Source organism: Garra rufa, chromosome 8, assembly GCF_049309525.1.
Source record: "Garra rufa chromosome 8, GarRuf1.0, whole genome shotgun sequence".
Lineage (NCBI taxonomy): Eukaryota > Metazoa > Chordata > Actinopteri > Cypriniformes > Cyprinidae > Garra > Garra rufa.
The window spans coordinates 26,345,330-26,365,588 of record NC_133368.1 but is presented as its reverse complement, the minus strand read 5'-3'; the positions used below and the strand labels follow the sequence as shown (position 1 = coordinate 26,365,588).

At 39.0% G+C, this 20,259-nt stretch overlaps 1 protein-coding gene across 3 annotated transcripts in view; it reads right to left on the bottom strand.

The window, feature by feature from the left end:
• Positions 1-8,781: 8,781 nt before the first annotated feature.
• zeb2a (zinc finger E-box binding homeobox 2a) overlaps positions 8,782-20,259 on the bottom strand; it is a 55,348-nt gene continuing 43,870 nt past the window's right edge. For 2 of the 3 annotated variants that reach the window (XM_073845362.1, XM_073845364.1), the window contains 7 exons: positions 19,087-19,155; positions 17,981-18,169; positions 16,723-16,937; positions 15,190-15,298; positions 12,884-14,853; positions 12,346-12,526; positions 8,782-10,911 (listed from right to left, as the gene is read on the bottom strand). In XM_073845362.1, the coding sequence (XP_073701463.1) occupies positions 10,307-10,911; positions 12,346-12,526; positions 12,884-14,853; positions 15,190-15,298; positions 16,723-16,937; positions 17,981-18,169; positions 19,087-19,155 (3,338 nt within the window). In that variant the 3' untranslated portion in view covers positions 8,782-10,306. The remainder of the gene's footprint in view (positions 10,912-12,345; positions 12,527-12,883; positions 14,854-15,189; positions 15,299-16,722; positions 16,938-17,980; positions 18,170-19,086; positions 19,156-20,259) is intronic. The other variant, XM_073845363.1, reaches the window with a different exon arrangement.

Below are 20,259 nucleotides of genomic sequence, written 5' to 3'. Positions count from 1 at the left end.
ACATCTATTTGAAAATCTGGAATCTGAGTGTGCAAATAAATCAAAATACTGAGAAAATCACCTTTAAAGTTGTCCAAATTAAGTTCTTACAAATGCATATTACTAATCAAAAATTACATTTTGATAGGTTTACGGTAGGAATTTTACAAAAAATCTTAATGGAACATGATCTTTACTTAATTTCCTAATGATTTTTGGCATAAAAGAAAAATCAATAATTTTGACCCATACGATGTATTTTTGGCTATTGCTACAAATATACCCCAGCGATTTAAGACTGGTTTTGTGGTCCAGGGTCACATATATTTATTATTATGTATTATTTATTATAGTAAAAGGCCTTTTACTTGCTAAAAAAGTACAAACTATCAGAGGTTAAGAACGTTATAGTCATACTGATAATTCAGAGGCCTTCCAATTTCTAGATTAAATATGATACAACAGATTTTATTGGATTAATTTACAATAAGGTGTTAATTGTTAACATTAGTTAATGCATTAAATTATATAAACGGACAATGAACAATACATTTATTACACCATTTAGTAATCTTTGTTAATATTAGTTAATAAAAATACAGTTGTTCATTGTTTGTTAATAGTTCACAGTGCATTAACTATTGTTAACAAACACAACTTGTGATTTTAATAATGCATTAGTAAATGCTGAAATTAACATTAACTAAGATTAGTAAATGCTGTAGAAATATTGTTTATTCTTAGTTAATGTTAACTAATGTATTTAAAAAATGTACCTTATTGTAAAGTGTTACCGGGTTAACATACAGGCCTTGAAAAAAATCTCCTCATACGGTTACCCAGAGAATCAACCATAGATATTCCTTCCTCCTTTTTCATAGAAAAACATACTTTTCCCCTGAAGAGACAGGCCGTTATCTAATCTGCATTATTCCAGATGAAATACAGGATTTCCTTTGGCTCTTGAAATACTGGGGAAGAGGCAGCTTTAGAGAGACGCGGCCTCAGAGTACAAAAAAAAAAAAAACTGGGATGCAGCTGATACATCCGCAGGGGCAGTGCACGAGGACGTCATATCAAGCGCCAGTACCAATCCTGACGATTAAACCCATCAGTAAAAGTGACTCTACCAATGGCACCAATAAGTGCCAGTACAGGGGGGCGGATAGCATGGCACTGCCCAGTGACAAGCACCCAGAAACATGGCGCATTCAAGCGTGTGAGCCAACTCTCAACACCTCATTTTAACAGCCTCTAGCCATCCGTGGATGTCTTGAGTGTGTATGCGTGTGTGAATGTGTGTGTGTCTGCGTCATCACCCGCGATGGACTCTGACAGGGCAGGAGGAGGCCTTAAAGTGATGTGGTCTTTCTGGAGGGCTAATTCAGCCAGAATGAAACATCCGATTATGTACTCCCACACAGCAGACCAAAGCCACGGCTGATCACTTGAAATTAGACTCGAGCGATACAAGGAAACAACACGAGGCCCAGCCTTGACCGTGCTGCATCTGAATTGTATCCAAAGTAAAACACCAACAAAATTAACTGGACTATTCAAATTGCATGTAAGCATGTTTTTAAATTCTAAAAGTCAAAAATCCGAGATTCAGGAACTGTCCTGATATCATAATAAAGAAAAACTAATTATACTTACTATAAGATACACACACATATTCACAGAAAACAAAGACTAATACATTTCTAAGAACCTGCGTGTAGTGTTTCCTGTGCTTTATCGCAGAGTCTCTTATTTTCTTATTGATCCATGTGCCACTGAGGTGCTCATTTTGAAAGTCAAACGAGTCAAGTCACGACAGATGAGAGTTAGTAGGCTGTTTGTAATGAAGTGCACAATAAGAGCTGCAGCAGACACCGTATCAACGCATTGTTTCCACAACAGTTTGTCGCTCAAATTAAAAAAGCGAAACCTACACACAGAGGGAAAAAATATTAGTGCCATCACATAATGTCTGGGTCATGACTGAGTGGGCAAACTGTGGAGCTCTTTCAAAGATCACTAAGCTCATAAATTCAGACGCTGGGCCGTATCCACAGCTAGCAGTTGCCAAAGTGCAGCTGATGTTTGTTTTATGTGGTATTCTATTATGTTTAAAGAGCAGGTCATATCTCTTTTGCGGTTTGGAACGTAGCTATCCTTCAATTTAAGTCTGCAAAGTTGTTAATCAAAAAAGTGTATGATAAATAAAAGATGTCTCTCAAAAAGAAAGTCGATTCTGAATCGCCTTAACGAGTCGTCATATTTTCAAATCTTTTGCCTGATACCGATCTACGTCACTGGGTAACATATTAGCATAATCCCACCTGCACACAAAATATAAACAGTCTGACCTGACCTAGTTAGTCTGTTTACACCATGTCGAGAAGACATTGTTTTCTGCGCTGTGAAAGCTTGTATTGTTTTCAATGATGAAAGATGATGTGAAAAATCACTGATTAAAATTAATTTTTCAAACCTTTTGTTGTGTGCTCATCATTTTACAGAAGACTGCTACTCTAATCTTGGCGAGTTCAACGGCGGATTCGCTAAACGCTTGTCCATGAAAGATAAATCCGTACCTTCTTTATTTGGACCAACAAGCGCGTCTGAACCACAACCTGTAAGTACAAATGATACGTTATGTGTACATTTTCATTTGAGTGCTTAATTTTTTTTTTGGTGCTAATATGTGATGTATACCTGCAGCATTAGGTTTCCAGGTAAATCACGGTATTACTGAAATAGGTCTGATAATTCACTGTGAACACATTATTTTCTAAGAATGTTTAGATTAATGTAGACTGTCCGTGGCCTAATGGTTAGAGAGTCGGACTTGTAACCCAAAGGTTGCGGGTTCGAGTCTCAGGTCCGGCAGGGATTGTCGGTGGGGAAGGTGAATAACCAGCACTCTCTCCACCCTCAATACCACGACTGAGGTGAGTCCCTTGAGCAAGGCACCGTACCCCCAATTGCTCCCCGGGCGCCGCAGCAATGACTGCGCACTGTGTGTGTGTGTGTGCACTTGGATGGGTTAAATGCGGAGCACAAATTCCTAGTATGGGTCACCATACTTGGCCTCACGTCACCTCCTTTCCTTTCCTTTCCTTTCCTTTAAAAATCATGTAGACAAATTTTGGTTTACAAACTGTATTGTTTCATCATTTAGTCACGTTAGCATTTGGCTAACATATCCATCGTTATTGTTTTGTGAGGGGTTTACAGTTTAGCAGCTAAACTTTAGCTGTGGGCACGATTCGCTTGTTAAACAAAATGTTTATTGTTTTAAGAACGGATTGGAGCACTATATTTTGGTTTTATGTATGTAAAGGTGCATGCTTTCCAAATGGTAGCGCTCTCTAACTTGCTCAAGTACTCCTCTCTGTACCAAATCACAACGGACTTGGCCAACTGACCAATCAGAGCAGAGTAGGCTTATGGAAGGGAGGGGTTCGCTCTGAACTTGCTTCGAACTAATCGTTTCAAAATAATAGGGAAATGACTCTAATATTGAATGTATATTCTGAGAACATTGCAATGTTTTCTGACCTTAAATGCATTTAAACCTGTTGTAGGGGACTCCCAACACAATATTAGGACACTTTAGAACCACATGACCTGCTCTTTAAGCAATCTGAGGCAAAAGGGATATCAGATGATTTGATATTGCACAAACAAATATCGCACATTCACTCTCAAAAATAAAGGTTCTTTATTAACATTGATGGTTCCATAAAGAACCTTAATCATCCGTGGAACCTTTTAAATGCAGAAAAGGTTGTTTATAGTCAAAAAAGGTTCTTTAGATTTGTAAAATGTTCTTCAAAACGGTTCTTTTAAGAACTCTTCACTGAAGGGTTATTTGGGGAACCAAAAAATGGTTCTTCTATGCCACCACAAAAAAGAAAAAAAAAAAGAAAAAAGAAAACACCCTTTTGGAACCTTTATTTTTAAGAGTGTTGTAAATAGCATGGCATGAGATGTGAAACTTTTACATTACGTGTCCTAATGACTGTTATAGATTGAATATGTGTCCTAACGACAGAAATACAAGAAAAACTAATTATAACAAAAAAATGTTCCAACTCTGCAACCTAACTTCCATTTCCTTTTAATTGTTACTGAATACGAGTAATAAAATTTCATCAGCTCAAGCAGCATGGAATAACTGTGTCAAAAAAGCTTTTCTGCAATGATATTGTTGAACAAACTGGTCTAATGAACGTTGCCAACACACATTCTTCAACCTCCAGACGGTCTCTGCTGAACTGAGTGGCATCCCAATCAACTAAAACACTATTAAGCCTTGAAAAATGATAGTCATTTGTTCCTGAAACCTTTTAATTCGAAGTACTCAGACTGACATTGGCACTTTCAGAAGGTTCACCACACGCACCGAGGGCACAAAGTACTATTCATAAACGCCTTTGATCTTACGTTAGAAAAGCGAGAGGAAGTTCACATTTTCCACGAATTAAATTTTCAGACCATCCAAGTGTCTGTTCTGTCTTTTAATAGAGTGAGCCGTGTCCTCATTCACCTCGTCAGAGGCTTTGTGTTAACGGTAATCATTAAAGGAAAGGAAGCTGCTCTGTAATTACATGCTAGCGCTTACATGCTAATCACTGCACACCCGGCTGACGGAGATGAAGCGAGCCAAACGCCAGGCACGGTAATCATGTGCCATGAATTGAAGAGTTAAACCTGATTCTTTATCATTTATGGGTGACAATTAGGTGACAGACTACAGCACAGACTTGATAAAATAAGACAAAAGCTAAACGCTTGATTCCTGAACAGGTCATTTGAAAGAAAATGTCCTCCAGATTTCATAAAGGGCTAATTTCAAGTGTCTAGCAGAGGAAAATTGTGTCTATTACTGTTAAAGATTTGATAAAATGGCAGAATATGGCCTCTATCGCAGACATGGGAGGCATGAAGTTGATCAAATGAAAAGGGCCTTGTTTAAACTATCAAGACACAGCTAAAAATTTAATAAAAAGAAATTACTTTAAAGTTAAATAAATTGAACATTCGGTGACAGAGATACCTCAAACAGGCACATTCTAACCGGATGTGTGAATGACATTATTTCAAAAGGGTGTTAGCTACATGCACTGCATTTCTTTTGTCATTATCGAGAATTACAATTTCGAATCGTGAAATCAAATATCTATACAGATTACTGGAATAAGTTCCTATCTTACCAAAAGTACCCGCATTTCAAAATTAGCTTTCCATGTCTATTTATTTCCACATGTGGGTAAGAGATGCTTCCTGCTTAAAGTGTAATGCATGCACAGGTTCTCCCTCATTTACGGGTCATTTACTGTAACACGCTTAATACAATACCAAACAGAAATTACTTTTTTAAAACTCTCGTTGAATTAAGCAAGACGGGCCTATCAAATAAGTAAACAGATCAAAGTAGTAACACAAATTGCGGCACAGGGGAAGTAAAACAGTCTGTTTAAAAGTACCTTTATTTCCCTTTTCTTTCTTCAATACGACAGTAGGGATCAAACACAATGCATAAACTGGTGACAGCAATCTCAAGACCAGCGTTTTGACATTTCAAGGTTACATTCTTCATTTCCTCTCTCTGACTCATTTCAAGCAAAACACAGCTGGTCCAGCTGAAACCATGCGAATTAAGATCTGAAGCAACTACTCTACATCATATTGCAGCTTTTACAGCAACGGCTGTGATATTCAGTATCTTACTGATGGATCTAAATAAATAAAAGCACTACTGGGAGATTTGAATGTAATAGATTTTATGTTAACTCTCATTCGTTTCATTTATCTGTCTGTGTTGCATTTGTTCACTGTTGTTAACATTTCTTTGACCACTGATTAATAATATAACAATTGTGGAAATCTTTGTAATGTGTTCCTCATTTTAGCTAAAAATCTGACAGCTGTTTAAAGACATCTTGACTTTATTCAGCAAACGTGCAAAAAGCACAAAGAAGCTAAAGCCAAACTTATGACATGAGGTATGAATTTCAGTGCAATAATGCACTGTCAAACAATGGTATCATATGAATGAAAAACTATATAAATTCATTTATTCATGTTTCTGAATCATTTAACCCACTGGAGGTAATTTTTCATTTTTTTGTGGATGCATGAAGTCAGTTCTTCTCAAGTGTCCTAACAGAGTAACCATACATCTAATTCATCAGTAACTTAACTGTTTCACTAATGTTTAACACCATAACATCTCTATATACCATATTTAAACTGTATATCTATAGTTTAATCATTTAAAATCTAATAAACTTGATTTCATTTCAAAATTATTAAACTATATGTGTGAAATACTTTGCTTGAAAAGTGTGCTTATGCTTTCCACGCAATTTATTTCATAGCAAGTTTATCCGATTTGCTTTGATATCATGTTATTCAATGCAAACACAATGTGTTCAAATACATTTTGGGGCATTTTATAAGAAAGCTGTAAGATTGCATTCATACAAACGACTACTCTTCAGTTTTTTTAGTTAAGTTTTCATTTTTCTTTGTTTTATTATTTTTTTCTTTCCATTAATTCGCACCACAGACACAGCGATGAATGAGAACCAATTAACTTCAAGTTTCGCTTTGCAGACACGAGACGCTAAGACACATCGACGACTGTACAACCGCCTATACTCTTGTTTGCTGTTAGTTGGTCGTCAAAAAGCATTTGGTAGCTAGGTTAAAAGCCAGATAAGCACGCAGAAACCAACACACATTCGAGTGTTTAATTCAGTCTTACCTCTTCCTGAAAGACTGCGCGTGTTTACGTCATGACGTCACTGTGCGTGAGTACGCTCTCCAGCGCTGTACCGTGTGAAGTCGTTTGCAGGCATTCAGGATGTGGTCAGTATTCACTCTTCGTAGTGTGAACTGTGCAGACATGGGACAGTTTTTGTTAAATTTACTATGGATTGATAATTTTAAAAAGTAGTTGTAATTTATAATATAAACATATTTTGTTTATAGTAACACTTTTTTTTAAATGGAATCCCAAAAGCTGGGTTTTGGAACATGGTAGCTGGTTTGTGGTCCAAGGTGGTCTACTAACTCTAACCAGCTTGATCAAGGTCTAAAAGGTCGATCTCTGACCCACCAGCTGGTAGTCCAGCTGATCGGCTTGGGCCAGCTAATGACCATAACTGACCAGCTTCGTCCAGCTGGAATCCATATAAAACCTCTCATTTGTAGGTGGGTTGTTTTTTTGTTTTTTCATGCACTTACTGAGGGCAGTTATATGTGAAAGCTTCACCATGATGTCAGACAACTGATTTCCTAATGATTATTTTCAATCATTTATAAATCTTATTAATTTATTTATTCATTCTTTTGGTCTTTCTATTTAATGATTGATTTATTGATTGATTGATTGATGAGAGTAGGCCTACTTCTAATAGTACAGTAAGTGACCTTGTTTAGTAGAACTACTAACTATAACTACTCTACAATTATAATTATATTATAAATTGTTGGTAATGATAGATAGATAGATAGATAGATAGATAGATAGATAGATAGATAGATAGATAGATAGATAGATAGATCATTTGATTGATTGATGAGAGTACTGCTAATACTACAGTAAGTGACCACATTTAGAAGTAACTATAACTACCATACAATTAAAATTATATTATAAATTGTTGGTAATGATAGATAGATAGATAGATAGATAGATAGATAGATAGATAGATAGATAGATAGATAGATAGATAGATAGATAGATAGATAGATAGATAACTACCGTACAATTATAATTGTATTATAAATTGTTGTTAATGATAGATAGATACTACAGTAAGTGACCACATTTAGTAGTAATTATAGATAGATAGATAGATAGATAGATAGATAGATAGATAGATAGATAGATAGATAGATAGATAGATAGATAGATAGATAGATAGATACCTGCATATATAGTATGTCTCATGAATCACCTCAATGTAAACAACTACAGCAGTCTCAGATTAATTACACTTCTGCTTCACTGAATTTAATTTGCATGTAATAGTTAGCATATTGTATTATGGAAAGTGTCAGAACATATACACATATTTACTTATGCATTTATTTTCCAAACTATACATTACCCATCAGACTTTGGACAGCAGAGAAAATGTGGATTGCAACAGAATGTGGCTTATGTATAAGTACTATGCGGTTCAATTTGATAGGGCTCTTTAATACAGTAACCTTAGCTTCTAAAATGAAATGGACTGTACATCCCTGCGGGAGAAAAGTGTCTTGAATAGTTCCTTGAAAATTAAACTTGAGATGAGTATGTGAGTTGAGAAAATTAGCAAGGTCATGGTTAATGGAACTCCTTAGAGTTCCAACGTCGAGACTTCACAGCCAGTTTGGCAGCCTGCAGCTGATGTTAATTTAGCGCAACCCAACATCATTCAACTTCAAAGAGACTAATAGAAGGCTATCATACTGTGAGAGACTTTGATAAGGTGGATTATATTGCTATGTGTAATCCACATCAAAAGGTAAAGGTTCCAGTAATTAATTAAATGATAGCACAGAAAATGATACCGGGGAATATTAAAGTCTGATGTGTGATAGCTATTTTTCTTCAGTTTATGGAGGTGATTTATAATATGGATGACACTACTTATTACACACACACGCATACATTATATCAAAGATACTAAACTGCCAACTATATAAAAAAAAATTCTTGGCTATACAGGAATGATTATTTTGTATTTAATACATTAAAAGTGTTGATAATGTGAGAAAATTGAAGTGACTCGTTGAGTGAGATGTTACACAGGCTTTCAAAATTAAATTGGGCTACATTTATTCGAGCAAGGTCATTTTCAAGAGAAATTACAAATTAAAAATTAAATTATACTTCAACAGACATTTCAAAAAAATCCCAACAACCACAGCCCCCTTTATTTCTTTAGCTAAAAAAGGGAAAAAGGAAAAACAAATAAGATGAATAAAGTGGAATTTTTTCCTTTCAGTCAAAAATACAGTGTTTTCACAATATTGTATCAAAAGTTCCCAAATTGTAGATTCTCCTTCATCAGGTAAGTGTAGTATGAAGAGCAATTCACAGCAATCGCTCCAGATACAATAAATGCTCTCTTTACGTAAAATTTGCTCCACTTGTAAGGATCCTTATTTACTAAAATATATCTATATCAAGGAACTATAATACTGTACACTACAGTATGAAATAAATATAATTAGGAAATATAAAATGAGTCACATAAATAAAATGGTAGTTTAAAATAAAAATGAATTTTGTATTGAACAAAAAAAAAAAAAAACAAGATAATACTGACAGATGATCTTAAAAAAAATACAGAAAATTGCACAAACAATATGTAAACTAAACAACTGCAGTCTAGATATACTAATACTGACGTAGGTATTTCAAACGACAAGGTGAAATTTATCATTTAATACTAAAGTAGGTGCAAAGAGAACACTAGTTGACTTCGCTTTATACTGTACAAGGATGGCACTTGCAGAAAACACAGGTGAAAGGGTTTGCATATAAGGCTTTTCTCGAACGAAAAAAAAAAAACACAGGGGTTCTGACGTCGCCTCATACAATGAGCCTTCGTCATTACAGTTACCCAAACTCTTTCCATCCACCCCTGGCCAACTTTAAGACTTTGTACGTTTAAGAATCATATAGGTATTATTTAGTTAAAGTCGCTTCGTAAAAAAAAGCCATGGTGAGACGCCAAAACTTGAATGGCTGGTCAGGAAAAGATAGGTAAAACCAAGGGTATCACAGTAAGTGATAATGAAATATAACACTGACACACTACTGCGTCTTCAAGCGCAGTATAAGTACATATAGGCAATGCTTTTTTTTACCTAAGAGTTTTTTTGTTCATTTTATTTTTTGTGTTTTTTTTATTTTTCCTTTTTTCTAATACTTCTTTTCTTTTTTTTTCAGAGTGCAATTCCCAGGCTTGTGCTACGACCACAATAAAACACAGGAGTTATATGGAAATCAGCACCGCACAGCTTTCTGGCTGAAAACTCTGTACATTTTAAAAACCTTTCTCTTATTTTTATTCTGTTATCACTTGTATTTTTGCATAATATGGATTCCTTCATGTTCCAGCCTAGTTTCTGATGCCTGGTTTTAGAGTTCCACTCTTTATATCGACGAGTGCAAGCCTCAGACGCACGCTCAGAGAACCAAGTTGTGGCAGTGTGGTACAAATGAGAATCTGGCTCAATGTCCCTCCAAAAGGGTGGAAGAAGGGCACGACGCAAGCTTGAGGGAAAAAGAAAACAAAGAATACAGGAAGCTTATTCCGAAATGCAGTAGTTAATCAGCATCCTCGTTCTCGCCGTCAGGATTTCTTTTGCTCGCCGGTTTACCCTCTTCCGAGCTCTCGTCCTCTGTCCCTCCCATTACTTCGCTCTCTTTCTCATCTTTTGCTGTCCCATCAGGGCTCCCAATGTCAAATCTCTGCCCCTCTGTCTCCATTTCCTCTTCTTCAGCCAACCTTGTCTCTTGCCTGTCAGTCACTTCCGGATATGCCTCCTCTGCCTCCCTGGCCCCGCCCTCGGTACCATCTCTCAAGATGGTGTTTTCTCGTGTGATGTCCTCGGTCTGGTCCTCTGGATCCGAAAAGCCCAGGGGCCCAAGGCCTTGAAGGTAAGCCCGACGCATGAGGAGCTCCGTGGGCTCCAGGGGTCCGCCGTTGTCGTGGCTATCTTGCTTAGCGGCCTCGCGCTCCTCCGCCTCCCGTTTGCAGTAGGAATATCGGTGGTTCATGTGCTGCGAGTAAGAGCCAGAGTGGGAGAAGCGCTTGCCACATTTGTCGCACTGGTAAGGTTTCTCGCCTGAATGTAGGCGTGAGTGCTCGATGAGGTGGTGCTTGTGTTTGAAGGCCTTCTTGCAAATCTGGCACTGGTGAGGCCGCTTTCCTGCCGAGACACAAGGAGAGAGGAGCCAACAGGTTAGCTCAGCATCCATAACATCTTACAGCTATAAAAAGCAATTTGAAAATTCTCTATGTGGAAGATGCACAAACTTTACATTATTAGACACATCTTTCAAGTAACCACACATATCCCTCCTTACTTGTACCTTATGATTGAATTATATTTTAAAAAACTTGATGTTCAGGATAAATTGGGGTTAAAAAAAAGGGGGAAAAAAGAAGAAGTCCTGATTGAAACCGCTTCATATCGAGCAGCGACAAACCCTACCGGTTTATTTTAGATGTTACCAAAACAGTGCAGGGAGGTGAGGGGGAAGCCACAGTCCTGAGGTGCTATTCTGAGGCTGTCTGTGACTGTTCTGAATGCAGCCAAGAAGATCAGGTGATTATCGCTCCATGCCGCACAAGGTGAAAGTGAGGCAGTCAGCATCCCTGACAGAGTTTATGACATCATGTCTCGGGATTCGAAAATGCTTAGATAAGACATTCGCCTCGTGATGCCTTGTGTAACGCATACACCAAACGCCTCACCTCCCGCACACCTTCCTCTTTTGCCAACTTGGATCGCATTATATACTTTCGGAAAAATAGGAAATGAATTCTACTCTAATCAGTGAAGGAGGAGGGACTTGCCATTTGGCATTCAGTCATTCCACCAGTAACATACTTGCCATAAAAACCCACACACTCGCCATCAGCACCAAGCACATGAACAGATGTACTATATTCTTGGCCATGAATAGCCCTGGCATGCCTGCAACACCTTCCATAGCAGCCATACTTGAGATGGTCCCCTTCCCCACCTCCCCTCATCAAGTTCAAAAATAGACGAGACGGCAGATTCCTCTCTATGCATTCCGACCGAAGAATGTAAGTGAGGATGATGCAAACGTGTGAAAGAGAGGAGTCCCCCAGGAGGGTAGGTCACATTGTGGCATAGAAATGCCACGCACACATCAGGCTTTCACACACCTGGCATACTGCTCCATGTTGGCTCGCCAACAAAACTGTACTGACAATGTGTCTCCATTTCGACTGGTGGGCCAAATGCTCAATTTACAAGCTTTTTTTGTGGTTCATTGTATAAAACATTTATATGAGAAATGGTTGTGTGTGCGTTTGCCATTTAAAGTAGTAACTATTTTTGTACATTTTAGCTGGATTGTAAATATCACTAATTTTAAAATATTTCCCCTTTGAGCCTGTCAAAAGGAAGAAAACTGTTACACCTTTGTCATGGGTTTGAAATGTACAACAAAAAAAAATGGCAATGGACAGAAAAAAAAGTAGGTATGAAAAAATTAAAGCAGGAAAGGAATGAAAGAAACAAGAAAAAAACACAAATGTGGTAAAAAGGGATTACTTGGAGGGGGGATGGACGAGGGTAAAAAAAAAGAGTTGTCTAAATGTGATATACCTGTGTGCTCATATTTGTGTCTTAGGAGGGAACTGGTCTTCTGGAATGTTTTGTCGCACAAGTCACACGCGTACATACCACTTTCAGTCTTCTTAATCTTCTTCCGGGCGAGCAGCGACTCGCTGTCTGTCAGGTCCTCTAGCCCTGACAGATAGTCCCCTGCGCTGTCCAGTAGCTCCCCCTGCAAAAGAAACAGATTTTAGACACAATCCTAACCTGCCACAAATCCTAATCCTAACCTGCCACCTAGGAAGAGACAGCCCCTGCCCCATGTTTGATCCCAAGTCTGGACAGAGCTTATCTCTGTAACCTGTATAAGGCCTTTATCACCAGAAGATGTCTCAAAAAGAGGGACATATGGCTTGACTTACATGGGTTCTCTCAGCTTAGTAAACAAAGTAGTATGAATTCATGTATGTAACAGAGATATTCTGTAGGCAACATTTAAATAAATCACACTTTGGTGAAAAGCATGGTAACATTAATAAATAAAATACACTGGGAATTATTTTTCCTGGTACCAAAACATTTTATTTACCTGGAAGCCTGGTTTCCGCTGGTACTTCCGGCGTTGCTGCATCTCAACAAAAGTGGCTGCCCCCGCTGCGTAAGTATAAGCCATAGGTGGAAGGAAACTCATGGGATCCAACCCTGAGTAAGGCCTGAGTCCCGGGATGCTGGCTTGAGCCGTAGACATGAAAGTAGGAGGAGGGAATGCTCCATGAGGTGGAAGCGAGGTGTACATGTGCCCGCCGCCAAAAGGGTTTATGCTAAAGATGGGGCTTGAGCTTTTCTCCAGCTGATTTTCATTACCCAGACTGCTGGGCCCATTGAACTCCTTCTTGATGTGGGCCAAATTTAAAGGCTCTGTTCCTGGTTCACGTGCAGAGGAGTTGATAGTGTGGTCAACGGAAAAACCATTCGGTTTTGGCCTCCGTTCGGCCTTGGAAACATGTTTTGGCAAAGACAAGTCCAGTGGTTCCCCATGGGCATCCTCAGAGGCGAGGCTGTTAGGGGTGTACGAACTGCTATGTGAGTGTTTGGATGAAGATGATGAGAGATTCAAAGGTGAGGGTGTCTCACCTCTCAAGTGGTCCACAGAGTCAAGCGGCTTTTCATTGGTCTGCCTTATGCCTGTAAACTGATGCAGTTTGGACAACTTGTGCCCCGAATCCCCATTGGTGAGGGCTTGGATCTCTGCCGTCGAGTCGCCGTATTGGCTTAGTGAAACAGGTGACCGGGCAAATGCTGACTCCCTGCTCAAGCCATGATTGATCTCTCCACTTCGCTCAGGAGGAGGAGATCTTTTCCTAGAGAAGCTATGGTGAGATTGAGCTTTCCATTGCACAAACGAATCCTTCACAAATTCCTGAGGAAGACCCACTGCCATGGAGATCTTCCTCAATTCCTCTGAGTTAGGCTCAGTGTTCATGGCAAAGTAGGCTTTTAGTACGGACATGTGATCCTTGTAGAGGTTGACTGGGCTGGTGGCATTCCTCTCAAGGGATGAGGGGATCACACCAGCCTGCTGCTCTGAGCCGAAAAGCCCCCTCCGACCAGTTGGTACAGTATCATTAGGTTTGAGGACAGCCTTGATCTCCTCATTCATCTTGCAGAGATATCGCTCATGCTGATGTAATGGAATAGGGCCAGAAAACGTCTCCTTGCAATACTGACAAGAGAATGGTGCATACTGCGCATCTCTCTCCTGTGCTTTATCTTCAGATAGAAGATCCATAGCGTGACTAGGTCTTTCTTTTTTGATATCTACAGGTCGTCTCTTAGAATCTTCTGTTAAACTCTGAAGACACGCTTTGGCTTCATTGACCTTTTCCAGTGTGTAGTCAATGATGGTCTTGGTGGGACTGTTGTGACCAACGCCAAGGAATCCTTGCTGGGAGGCCAGTATCCGATTCTGCTCTTCCATCTGGGAGCCTAATTCCTTCATGTATGCTCTGAGCTTAGAGATCTCTTCAGGGTTGCCGTCCATCTTCTGCCGGCAAACTGTGTTATCCACAATCTGAAGAACCTTCTGAACCTCACTCATGTTGTTGAGGATCCCTGGATAGCTAAACGGATGAGGATCTGACCCAATGCCCAGATGTTGCTGGGGGTTCTGAGATGAACCGTGCATCCCCGGAGGACTACCTCCATGACCACCGCCATTGAGAAAGGCTCCTGACCCACCGTATTCTTGCTGAGATGCGATCATAAGACGGTATTCATTGAAGTCCATGGGCTCTGACTTGATGTCTGGGTGAGCAGATGGGTCTTGGAGGCTCATGGACCTGCCGTTCTCCAGTTTGTGACGGAGCTGAGCTAAGGCAGGACTGCCAGGGGAGGAAGCAGCAGAGTTTGGTGAAGAGCCAGGCTTGCTGTTGACTCCATGGCGTACCCGTCCATTAATAGAGATAAGACCAATGCATTTCTTGCTACTTATGTGGGAGCTGTAGGAGCCAGAGTGGGAAAAGCGTTTCTTGCAGTTGGAGCACTCATATGGCTTTTCACCTAAAAAAAAAAGATAAATAAACACATAAAGTGATGTTCATTTGCATATTTTACACATTCAATCAAGTTAGAATTGCATTGAACTTCTTTCCCCATCCCATCATTCAGTTTAATGATTGATGAGATGATGAGATCCTACAATAAAAAATAATTCCTGCATAATTATATAATTATGGTTTTCAATATTCATCATCTATCCAGACTATCCAAACCACACTGAATTACCATTAGGCAAAACTGGAGACATATGAAATAAGATTATATACATTATTGACATTCTTTTCACAGCCACTTATGAAAGAAGGCTCTTAACATATTATTCAATGAAACATTTACCACTGTGAATGCGGAGGTGCTCCTTCAAATGATGCTTATATTTGAAGGCTTTGCCGCACTCTGTGCATTTGAATTTGCGGTTACCGGCCCCTTCGTTTAGCAGTTGAGGCTGCAATGGAGAGAAAGAACAGAAAACAGTCAGAAAACAGTTTATAATTCATTCCAATGCTGAAATAAATGTTTATTTATTTCTATTGATTAATTAAACACAGAAAACAGACCAGAATTGTATTTAGGTATGTGTGTCCAAGGTTACAGATATTCAGATTCTTTTTTTCTGCATAGAGTTTACATGATCAATTGGTGGTGTCTTTTAGTACCTTATTCGTTAAACTACTATCTGCATACTTTAAACAGTTGTTGTCTGGGTTTAGTTAAAACAGTGTAGGCTGCATCTGTATTCACCAGTCAAAGTTAAACGTAGGTGCTCTTCCTCCATTTGAAATTCAAATGTGGGCCCCAGATGCACAACAAAAACAACAGCATTCACCCTGCACCCCACACACAGACACAAAAGGTCTGTGAAAAATGTGTGGGTGTCCACAAGTGCACGTTTAATAGTCACTATGTACAGTACTGTGAAGTTCTTTCTTCAAAAGTTCAGTCATACACGTGCACATAGGCCAATATAAGATGCACACTGGGGTTTCAATTTTCTGTATGAGTGTTGCAAATACATACACAGAACACATGATGAAACGTAAAACTAAACCTAGCAAGGTGAACCTAGAAATTAATGTTCAAAGCCTTCAGGAAAATACCTCTTTAGAGCAAATAAACAAACACTTAAAGTCATTTAAGGATTAGGATACTCTAGATCACCGAGAAAAAAAGCCATCTGGTCGTGTTTAATTCAGTCTGAAGAGGTGCACATATGTGCGTATGCGTGTGTGCATATGTGTGAGTGAGAATCAGCCAGTAAGATGAGCGTGCAAAGCAAGTATTCCGAATTCTTTTCCAACGTGCCCAAGTCTGCTTAAGGTTCAAAGTTGAAAGCCTAAACGCGGGATATCCTGTTATAATCCTATCAAACAACTGAGAACTCCTTTTACCACATCAAAAACAGACCTTTTCCTTCAGTAATAAAGCAATATAGAGTTTCCTCTTAGAAATAATTCCATATCGCTGCATTTTTCACAGCATGCTCATGTTAAGACTAGCCTAAAAGGCAGAAATAACATCAGCTTTCCCCGCATCTTTTGAGTTGACTCCTTTCCAACAGCTGATGCGAGAAGTCGGCAGGCCTATAGGACTCAATGTGCTAGAACAGCCCACACATGGCCGGCTGTGGGCGGACACTCAGGGGAGTATGACAGTGCACAGCTGTGGCTCCGGTGTGAAGGATTCAAGTATTAAGGAGCTTCCGGAGGAGCTCGTTCAATGCTGGAGCTATCAACAGGCTGAAACATGTTCTCCTCGGATGAGTAAACAAGCTCAGAATGAGAGATGCGGCATCTTTCACAATGAACCCAGATTTTTATAGCATGAGGATGTAATGAGTGTGGGTACGGATTGAGGTGGGCCTAGTCTCACCTGATCTCTGGCAGGCTTATGCGTGGCCATATGGCGCTCTAGCTGGGTGCGGTAGGCGAAGGTGTCACTGCACAGGGGACAGGGGAAGCTCTCATCGTTTTTCTCATGTCGGTACTTGATGTGCTCCTTTAGGGAGGTCAGCCGCTTGTAGCCCCGGTCACAGTAGGGGCAGGTCAACAGTTGGGCAAAGGCATCTGGCGTCCTCAGTGCCAGATCTGGGCAAAATTGAAAGGAGTGAACAGAGTGAAGGAGGGGGGATTGAAGAAAAAAAACAGCATATGTGGGACAAACAGTTGCCATATGAGGCTATGGGAGAATGATAGGTAAAGCACTGCATACAGTTATGTGAAGCAGCAAAATATAAACTAAATATGTGACCGTGGACCACAAAACCAGTCTTAAGTTGTATAACACTGTATGGGTCAAAATTATCGATTTTTCTTTTATGCCAAAAATCATTAGGATATTAAGTAAAGATCATGTTCCAGTATTACATTTTGGAAATTTTCCACAGTAAATATATCAAAACTTAATTTTTTGATTAGTAATATGCATTGCTAAAAACTGTAAAGGCGATTTTCTCACTATTTTAATTTTTTGCACCCTCAGATTTCAGATTTTCAAATAGTTTTATCTCGGCCAAATATTGTCCTATTCTAACAAACCATACATCAATGAAAAGCTTATTTATTCAGATCTTATGTATATATTCGATGTAAAAATTGACCTGTATTACTGGTTTTGTGGTACAGGGTCACATATATGCATTTTGTCCACACAAGCTAATTTGTAAAATAACATGAAATTATTTTTGCATAATTTTTATTAAAAATATAAATTTCGCCCCTCTGACAATATAAAATAATAAAGCATTGGGTGCTTAGCGAGTCATATTTGTATGTGGGTCAAAGACATTAAGATGTCCACATCAAAAGAAATTAACAAAAGTGATTTTATGTCCATAGAAAGCACATTACATGTAAGTAAAGTGTCTACTTTTAAGGTTTTTGGTGAATAAAAATGTGAAAATTCTTACTGAAAAACCTAGGATAATGGCAAATACTGAATGTCATTTTAGTGGGTGTCTTTAAATTAAGGAGAAATGTATGATACTTATTTTTTGCTCAGAAAAACAAAAATGCAATTAAATTAAATTAAATAGAAAACTTTTTAATTTTTTTTTTTTTTTGAAAAACAACTATTTAAAGCAGTAGTACACCCTTTTTCATCTTTGACCCATGTATAGTTTAATGCCTACCATTTTCATTTTCATCTTGTCCATTAGCCTCTGGCGTGCCCAGCCGTGTCCCTTCCTCTGGGTCCTCAGGGTAAATAATAACAGTATCCTGCAGGTATTCGGCAATGCTTGCTGCATGTCCCTCACTGTCATCCAGTTTCCTCTTGTCAAGGAACCTTTCGAGCTCTGAAGATGCATCAATACCCTTAACTGCGCAGAGGAAGTGGGGAGAAAAAGCACAAATGAATCTAGTGGTTGATGCTCGGTGTCACTGAAAAGGACCTAAAGCTGAACATTAGGACATTGGCCAGTCTAAGTGTGATGTAGTGGAGACCAAACCATTAGAAGGCCTTTCAAGGTGGAAGTATTTATTTAAGTTACAACATAATGGCCACTTCAAAGACTAATAGGAGCCAGCTTGATCATCAAGCACTCTTTAAGCATCCTCTTGCATGTTTGAAAATGCTTTAAACATTTCCAGCATTATGGGTAATTGGGTTATATGGCAATTAGGCGTGCCAGGGTAACTGATCTCACTTTGTATTGCTCATCGTATACATAAAATTGGACCCAATAATCTAATTATAGATCATGTGTTATGTGTAATTGCACAGAACAAGATTTTAAACGTGATTTTCGTAAACAATAGGTTTTTGGATGCTTTACGGAGAAGTGCTTAAAGATATCAACAGGATGAATAGACAACCCTGCCTTAGAAAAGTGTATACTTATATGTGTACAAACATGAGGTAATGTGGGTAGATAACTAATAAACTGACAAAAGTTATTCTAAATCATACTTTTTTCTTCAGATGACTGGAAATTGGGTAAGCAAATAAAATTGTTATTGTTTCCTTGTAATCAATTTGAAACTACATGGACTGAACAAATTCGATTTTGCCCTTAAACTCAATTTGGCTGCAAAATGTGATTTGCAATGCACTCGCGCTCAACTTAAAAATGTTTACTTTCCATCTCCCGTTGACACACATGAGCTTTATCTCACATGCTCACTTGTATGCATTTACTTTTAGTTTTAAGAGACATAGGAAACATTCATTCATGTGTTTAAGAAATGGTGTCTTATATAGCTATTTATTGTATGTCTATGCATGAATGTTTCTTACCTGTACCATTTCCAATTCCATGGAGAGAGAGGTTAGGGCTCATGGAGTTGTACTCAGCTTTTCGCTCCTCTGTAATTAAAGAAAACACTTTGTTTAATGATCGTAATTACTAGAACAAAAACAGTTCCGCTACAAATCAGTTCACTTTTAATTAACATGTTTAATGTATGTTAAACGTGATGGCACATCCTACATATCAGGAAGAGTTATATCTCAAACACGTTGACAGCAGCTCAGAGAATGAGACGCTTGTCTGTAAGCGGGGCTTAAGAAATCATGTCAAGGTATTTAGGGAGGAGAGGAGGGTGGTCTGAGAGGAGTTTGCTCATATACTGCAGCTATTGTGTTTGTTCCTCCTCCTCCCTCTCATGTGACTTCGTACCGGCAGTCACAAGTATCATAAGCTTCCCCCACAAAAGGAGGATATACAGCACCTCTTACACCACAACGCAGGGGGAAAACAAGGGTACTCAAGACTCCTGACACACACACACATGCTTCCACTGCATTAGTACTGTTTAATTTCAAAACTGCCTTCCACTTCCTTCCTCATTATCTAAGTATGACAACCGAGAGAGCTTCTGAAAGTCGACAAAATTCTCTCACTTTTCACCACATTTAAGAGACGTCTTTCAAAGCCGAGTTTGAAATCATTGTGCGAGCAATGCTTCTTGAAGGGATGTTTAGAGCATCAAAAGCTTTACCAGACTTGGACGTGTTTCACTGAACAAAGTTTTAAAGAAACAAGGCATTTGCTAATAGGGGGCTTGCCTTCACAAAACCCCTTCCTGATGAAATTGTCTCCTTCTGCGCTGCGCAGATAAAAGTGCAAGGCCTGGAGCCAGTGAAAATACCCTCCTGAGTTCTTAGCATTGTGCTTTCCTTTGAGGTACATTGGCTTAAAACTTCTTTGGGAGGGTTAGCGATTAGCTGTATTAGCATGGGGATATTTTAAGGTCATACGAAGGACCGAACGTCATGTGTGGCGCACCAGAAACCCTGTTGAGCGGAAGCCAAAGCGGTATCAGAGATTAATTTCGAGTCAATCAATGTGCTGTGTGTGAATGACGGAGAAATGCAGTTTCCTCGAGTGACAAAATGGCAACTACATTAGAGTCTCAGTTCTGCTTGTGGTAGCTGCAGGTCCCCTGAGGTAATGGTGTGATTTTAACC